General features: G+C 46.0%; 1 protein-coding gene across 3 annotated transcripts in view; it reads left to right on the top strand.

Annotated features, from left to right (window-relative positions):
* Positions 1-837: 837 nt before the first annotated feature.
* Positions 838-7,946, top strand: part of IQGAP2 (IQ motif containing GTPase activating protein 2) — a 235,731-nt gene continuing 228,622 nt past the window's right edge. For all 3 annotated transcript variants that reach the window (XM_084833431.1, XM_084833430.1, XM_084833429.1), the window contains exon 1: positions 838-1,022. In XM_084833431.1, coding sequence (XP_084689557.1) covers positions 971-1,022 — 52 coding nt within the window. In that variant the 5' untranslated portion in view covers positions 838-970. The remainder of the gene's footprint in view (positions 1,023-7,946) is intronic.

Below are 7,946 nucleotides of genomic sequence, written 5' to 3'. Positions count from 1 at the left end.
GAGCAACTGCCTGGGCCAGAAATAGGAACGTTCTTTTGTTTCCTTCCTTCCTTACGTGCGTGCTTTCTGCTTTTTTTTTAATTCCCGCACTGCAAACCTCACAAGCCACACTCCGGGTTTGTGACGGGGGACCTCAGCTCAGCAGAAACACAAAACACAAACCCTGAGAGCCCCCGAGGCTGGAAGCCTCCCTCGAGGCCTCCTGCAGGAGTCATACATGCAGATTGCAAACCGAGGAGAGGAAGGGAGGGGAGGGGAGGGGGCCCGGCCCACCCGGCCGTTCAGGCGACAGGGGTCGCTGTGGAGCAGACAAGGCCCCCCCTCCCTCGCCCCCCGGAATAACGGGGCTGGGGAGAGAAAGAGGCGAGAGGAAAGCGAGGAAACGCGCTGGGGGTGGAGAAAAGAGTTCACTTTGGCAGCTTCCTTCAGGATAGAGCTGAGCGCGCGCAAAACCAAGCTACTTTCCCTCCCCCTGCTGCTGCCGCCGCCGCCGCCGCCGCCCGGCCTGAGAGAGCGCCGTGTGTACGGCGGCCAGGTACAAGAGGCGACTCTCGGCTGCGAGGGAGCGAATCGGAGAGGGGGAGGGAAAGCATGAGGCACCAAGAGGCGTCCTCCAGCCTGCCCTGAACTTCTTTTGCGCGCGTCAGCAGCGAGGCGCGCGCCGCAGGCTTGCTCCGCAGCGACTGCCGGAGAGCGTCTGCTGCTACCGCCGCCGCCGAGACGGCCTTGGGGCTGCTGCGGAAGAGGCAGGGAGCGTGTGCAGCAGCAGCAGCAGCAGGAGGAGCGGGCGGCTCCCCCCACCCCCTTGTGCGCGCGAGGCGGTGCGTGCGTTCGCGCATTCGGAGCGGCGGCTGCAGGACTGGGGAAGGTCTCGCTGCTCGCGGAGCAGGGGTTGTGCCGGCTGGCGGCTTCGCGAAGTTTGTTAGCGCCGAGGCGGCTCTGGGCTCCCCCCCCCCCGCCGCCCAGGAGAATGCATTATGAGGAGCCCTCTTCGCCGGCCTTGCAGAGACCCCGCTATGGCTGTAAGTTGCACCTTGGCGTGGACTTCTTGTCTCGGTTGCCGCCAACTGAAGAGCTTGGGCTTGGGCCAAAATGGAGCACCTGGCCTGGACGGTGGCATTTTATCCCCCCCCCCCCCCGTTCTTCGTTTTCCCGGGGTTTCGGGATGGGGCTTCAGAAGCTCTGAGGAGAGGGAGGGAGAGAGAGAGAGGGAGGGGCGAGCGGGCGCGCGCGCGGCGCTGAGACTGCCCCTGCCTCTCGGAGGGACACGTGTGGGAACGAGAGCGGGAGGTGTCCTTGGGGCGTTGTTTGTGGTGGCGATGACGGGAAACACCTGTCGTTGGAGAAACGCTGCTTGTTACCTGAGTGGCTGGGAGGGTGGGCTTCTCCCTCCCCTCCCCTCCCCCCCCCGCAGCTACTGCAGGAAGGATTCCGCGGGTCGAGGTGTCGCAAGCAGGTTGCACAGGTGTCCCTATAACTCCGGGAACCTCTTAACAAACAAGCGGGTTTTCTCCCGGAAAGAGAACCTGCTTGGTTTTTGAGGAATCCCGTTACTGACGGAGTTTCTACAGAGTCGTAAATCAGACACGGTAAAGGCCTTCTTAAGCCGAGATGTTGTACGAGTGGCGTGTATTCGTGGCGTGTATTGCCTGAGAGAAATGCCCCCGCCACAGAGTTTCTAGATAGGCTGTGCTTTAAGGCAGGGTTTCCATGCACGGAGAGACCAATCCTGTGCATATTTACTCCGAAATAAGCCCTCCTCAGTAAGCTGCTATTTTATGCAAACTCACTTTGGAGCAAGTCCTAAGGGCAGCTTCACAGGTTGACAGTGCAGTTCTCTATATGTCTGACTCAAAAGTAGTCCCCACTGAGTTAAAGGGAACTTACACCCAGATGAATGTAGGACTGCAGCCCCCAAAAGTCATTTTCCCCGTAGAGGTGTACAATGCAAACAAGCGAAACGTTATGCACAGTTGCAGGTTCTGTGCAATGGAGTGTAGACGTCCATATCTTTTCATATTTATTGGAAGTTCCTCTGTGTGTGCCCCGTTCCTCTAATTCCTCTTTTTAGAACAGGGGGTGGGGAAAGTGTGGTACTCCAGATAGGAGCAGCAGCCCAGCAAAATAATTCCTCACCATTGGCTATGCTGGATAGAACAGATGGGAGTTGCAGTCGAACGACATCTGGAGAGCCGCAAGTTCCTCACCCCTGTTGTACAGGTTCAGGCCATAGCGAAGAGCTCCTCCATTCATTTGACCTATGAGAGCCTGGAAACCTACACCCAAATATTGAAGATATTTACTATTCCATCTGATTAGGTTTGCAACCTAAAACTAGAACTTGCCTGAGTGTCATATTTTCTTCCTGAAGAGTTTCTGTGAACTTTAGTATTGGGACTGTGCTGAGATTGCGGTGTTAAAGTGCATTGACACTGCCTCACCGCTATAATTTCTAGGGCTCCTTGGCAGGGAGGAGTCTGGACAGTTAATTGCTCTGTCAGCATGGACATGCCACTGTTGAAGCTGTTACCACACCACACTTGCATATGCTACTAAACTCATGATATTGCATTAAGCAAGTACTGTATGCTCTGTCCACTCCCATTCCTTATACTAGCAGAGTTTGAAAGCGCACTTAAAACTCTTAAGAAGCCAGCATTAAAATTCTAATTGCTAGTCCTGTATATGTCTTGGGTGCCAGCCTCAAGCGGGGACCTAGATGCTAAAGCATATGGTATGTTCATAGCTTTGCTTCCAGGCCTAGGTTGTCCCACTCTGAGGAAACATCCCAAGTGACTGGTTTTTATATTGGAACTGTACAGCATCATTTCAGAACTGTATCGTTTATATCAGAACTGTACAAAAATCTCCTTACTTCAAGTACCTTTCCTCACTAGCATTGTCTTCATAATCCCAAAGTTCTGGGTTGTCAGCTTTCTTTAAAGCTTTCTGAACTGACAGCTTTCTGCTTAGCAGGGGTTTAGTGGCTTTACTGAGAGTTGCCACTAACTCCGTCAGATAACAGGAAAAGGCAACCTAGAGACAGAGTGATGGCCCCACTTCCTCTTTCTGCCCCATATAAACCTGAGTTATACTTCGTTCTGCTGTTGATATCCCCAAGAAGCCTAGATTTTTCACTGAAGTGTGTGCTGTTTTTCTCTGGCAATAATTGCCTACAGAAAATACACTACATGGCTCCACAGCAGAAGTTCAGAGTCCTCCTTCAGACTGAGCCAGGAAGTGGTTTGAAAAAAGATGTACCTTTCTGAGAGTGATAGTAACATAAAGCGGAAAACAGAGGAAACAGTTGTTCTTCTTTGGCAGAGGCAAGCTACGGGAGCAGTTTCAAGAGCAGATTTTTGTTGAGCCTCAGTTAGTTTCAGGTGTATTTGAATACTGTGCATAGTATTACTAATGATAGTAAACTGGCATACAAAGACAGAATCCAGCAATAATGGAGTAACTAATAAGCAGCCTACAAAGGGGATACTGTTTAACATTGCACGGGATCATTAAAGAAACTAAGCTCAAAGTACTGTCTTGCCCTTGCCAGGCTTTCTGGACTTGCACCTCATTTTTCTGTAACTTTATTGTCCCTCCTCTAATGTTGTGAGAAATATGTGCTGACACACAGGAAATATGCCAGCCTTATAGATTAAAATGACTGAGTATTACCATATTGGGAAGTTCAAAAACAAACAGAAAAACCGCTTCTTGGTATTTTCTGAATCGTTCTGTTGTGTTTGTGGCTGATAGCCCTCCAGATACATGTCAAAACATCAGACAAGAAGTATCTTATATTGATCTAACCATCTGATGGATTTTGCTTTTGCAAGCAAGATGGGAACTCTTAAAGTTAGATTGCAGCTCTTCTAAAGTAGTCAGTTGAGCGTTATGAATGTCAGTTATTTTCATATTTGGCAATATCCTCACAAAAAGAAGATGATATTCTTCAGATAGGGGACTGAGGCAGAGGGTGACCCCTGGTGTTACATGGCAGCAAGCACAGTGAGGGGCGGGGTCCATTTCTGACGTGCTGACACATGTACTTGTATCATACATCTTCTTGTGTTGCATGCACATGTATTCGTGTGTACATGTTGGAAATATGCATAAAATAGCCCTCAAATTCTCCAGGGTCATACACAGAGTCCACAGATGATCTGAAGCTTAAGGCCAAGTTTTTCATGTTCCTACGTTTTACATTCTGGGACTGGAATTGTACCAATAACATTATTTCTGACACTTATCTATATTTCACCTATATGTTACATTATTTGCTAAGTAGAAGATTTTGCTATCGGATGTCAATCAGACTTGAGCCAGTCTGGCTAACTTGTTCTATATTTTAAGACTGTAGGACTGCTAGATTTTTTTCGGTTGCATGAACTTTATTCAAGGGATACTTTATAAAAATTGCCACTGCTGAGACTAGTGGAATTACGATAGTGAATCTGTGCTTTGTAATTTACTATGTTTTGAACTCTTCTGAATATGAAGTTAATGAGAGTTTAAAAAATGCTGTAGTGCCTGAGGTTGATTTATTGTGTGATCATAAGAACTTCATTACATGCATTTTACTTTTGAAGTGGATTTTTTTTCTTATGAGAGCTCATGGCTTAAATCACTCTATTTGTTAAATGGCTATTTTTGTGTACTTGATTGCTTGCAACCAGTTGAGTGAATGACAATTCCAGACTAAAAGGTGACCAGACTTCTTGTATGATGGACTTTTCCCTTCCTCTCCTCCCTGCTGCATGCCCCCCAGCTCTTCTCCAGAAGTGCCACCAAGCATCCTGATCAGATTTGGGGAAGGTGCAGGGGCCTTGGGGTGAGTTAACCTGCTCTGTTGGAGGATGCCATAACATCAGTAAATGGACACACTTGGGTTTCACCCAGTGGAAGCAACTGATGATTCCTCAATGGCCACTAATGTCTGGAAGATGCCTTTTCAATGGCCTGTCAAGGCTTGTGACTACTACCAGTTGGGGTGGGCTGAGAGAAAATATATGTGGCAGTGAGAACACAGTTGCTCTGTAGCCAGCAACAGGTCTCTGTTTTTGCAGCCAGATGGAAAAAGGAGTTGGGGGAGGCTCTTATTAAATGCTGCTTGTGCTTTGGAGAGCTGATGTTGCTTTACAAACTAGCATTGTTGGGGTGCTGTCTGCTTCTCTGTGCTTAACATGTTTGCTAATTTGCTTGCTGTCGCAAGTGGCCTCCACCCTGACCCCCTGGTGAATGGTGAGTCTCAGACTTCATCTTCAGCTTGGAGTGGAAATGAGTGATCATCCCCACAGCTGTGCTGCACTTCCTAAGCCATTGGAGCACATCCAAAGCATAGTCCAAGGCCAGGGATGCTTCCCCCTTTATTTTCTTATTATATGGTACTTCATAAATATTTAATTTACCCAAGAACAGGGGAGGCTCGTGCTCAAACCCCCACTCAGCCCTGAAGCTCATGACATGATTTTGGGATAGCCACCATCTCTCACCCTAACCTACCTCACAGGCTTATTGTGAGGATACAGAGAGAGGGAGGGAAATCCATGGAGACTGCCTATTCTGTGGAGGAGGGGGTGGGCTGTAAACGCAATTAATAAAATAGCTGAAATAGAGGAATATAGCATGGAGAGGAGATCTCTCTCTCTCTCTCTTTTATGGCATGCATTTCTTCGTCCTAATGTTTACCTCTAGGATGCCATATATGGTGAATAGCTCAGGTATGTCAATTCCTCTTTCCCCCTCCTCCATTGTCTTTGTTGTTGTTTTCCCCTGACACTTTCAACAAACTCATCTGCTCTCAACCATAGACTTTTCTAGACGTAATCTACCCTACTTCAGGTTCCTTTAGTTCCCTCTTTCCCACTCCATTAGGACTAAAGCGATAGTATCTCATAGAAAATAATGGAAAAATCCAGGATTTTAGCTGAGACTGGGTAGCGCCCTCATCAAAGAAGAAGTAGCAGCAGAAGTGGGAGATCCTGTCTTTGACTTAATATGAGCTTGAAAGTTCCATCTTTGGACAATGAGATGAGTTACACTAGTATTTCCTTATCTCTCTGCTCTTTATGTCCCATAGGTCCTGCAAGTTTACAAGGACATTTTATATTTTTTAAAAAACAATTTACAAGCGTTTAAACTTATTTATGGCTAGGGAGCCCCTCTAGTATTTAGGAACCACAAACTTCTTTTGCGGTGGTGCTGTTTTGCTTCCAGGCTGATAAGCATTTGACCACCTAAATTCACTATTAGAGGGAATGAAGTGACGTGATGATAAATAAATACACAACCAAGGTGACAGGATCTACCTTGGAAGTCCAGCATGACTTAGACTAACTCTGGATCTGCTCATAGGCATGATGTTGAGGATGGAGATTGTTCCAGTGTTTGTGCTGTGCTTTGGAGGGGCTCTGAGTGTATCTAGAGGTTAAAATGCCAAGGCCGTGATGTGTACCTGCTCCAGCTGGAGAAATAGTAGGATCTTGATAGCTACAAAATGTTAGAAGACAAGCCAAAATTTGTGAACTCCAGTAAAGAAAAAGTAAAATCTCCAATGTGTTCTCCAAAAGGAAGTAAATCCTTTAATGTTGTGCCTGAATATTCTCATCAGTTGGGGAAGTGGAGTCTGTAACAGTATGGCCTAATTCTCACTGAGGTCTGTGTCTGGGCTGTATCGTTATGTGAAGGTTCAAATGACTGCTTCTCCACATAAAATAGTTCCTTTCACATAGAAAGCCAGCATTTTGGAGAGAAGGGATCTAGTTTAGCATTCTCCATGACTGCATTGATTTTGTTGTTGTTGTATGGAGGACTATTATTCAGTCATGCGAGTCCCTACCTGCATTTTGAAGTGATAAAATGCAGAAACAGGTTTACTATATCAGTGAAAATAGGCCTAAGTATAGTTTATTTCTGCCACAGACTGCAAAGCTGGCCAATTTGCATATGTGGAAGAGCAGTGCTAGTGAGTGTATGAATGTGGGTGAATAGGATGGAGCATTTGGGTGCCGTTTAAAATTAAAATACCTTGTTGTGATGGTGGTAGGAAGCATAAGGAGGAAGGCTCTGAGTAGTTTCCAGCTTGCCTCTTGGTGAGACAAGAAGATGTCAGCTTCTCTCCCCCTTTTACTCTGTTTTGTGTTTGCCCTGCCCTACACGTGGCTTGAGCTTTCTGCATTTTATTCTTGTGCCCTTTAATCCTACTTTTTGTCTCCACAGTCTTTTCCTGCCACTCATCCGCAATTTTCTATTTTTATTTTTCACATTTATAGCCTGCCTTTCAACAAAATATTCAAGGTGGGATATAAAATTAAAATGACACAAGTGTATGAGCACATGTATATTTTTACAATGTTAAGATGTGAGAGTAATAGGTAAAAACTAATTGCATCTACTCATGAATGACTATGGCAAACAGTTCTTACTAATCTCAGAATGAGTTTGGTTGCCAAATTATCAATGTCTTAGTGCATAATTTTACTGGACTTGAATGAAATCATCCTGTGGTTTCTGCATCTATCTATAATTAATGTATGAGATGCTGTATATAGAGCCTAAAGATAATTGCCTTGAATAGTTGCCACAATTTCAGTAGCAATTCAATTGTATCATCTGTGACCACTTTTCAATTTAAATATTACTTACTGATGCTTCACTTCATAGCAAGACCTGGGTGGGTTGAACTTCTCAATTCGCCATCCTGCTGTAATTCATAAAGGAGGTACTCTTAAAATTCAAAGGTTACATGTAGAGTTGAGTACTCAAAGGGCAAAGGTGTGCCACTTATGCTAAAAGACCTCTTGCCATTTGCCACTGAAATGTATTTCAAGAAGGATCTAGCCCAGTGAAGCACTTCAAAGTCCTGCTGATTACAGTGGGTTAATTTAAGCACATGTTTAGCTTTCCTTTGAGAGTCATGGAACTTAAGTCCTTAACTTGGGCTTGAT

This window comes from Heloderma suspectum, chromosome 2 (assembly GCF_057233095.1).
Source record: "Heloderma suspectum isolate Gila_16-S chromosome 2, 16-S_ref, whole genome shotgun sequence".
Taxonomy (NCBI): Eukaryota; Metazoa; Chordata; class Lepidosauria; order Squamata; family Helodermatidae; genus Heloderma; species Heloderma suspectum.
The sequence above is the reverse complement of the archived record's forward strand: the minus strand, read 5'-3'. Positions and strand labels throughout refer to the sequence as shown.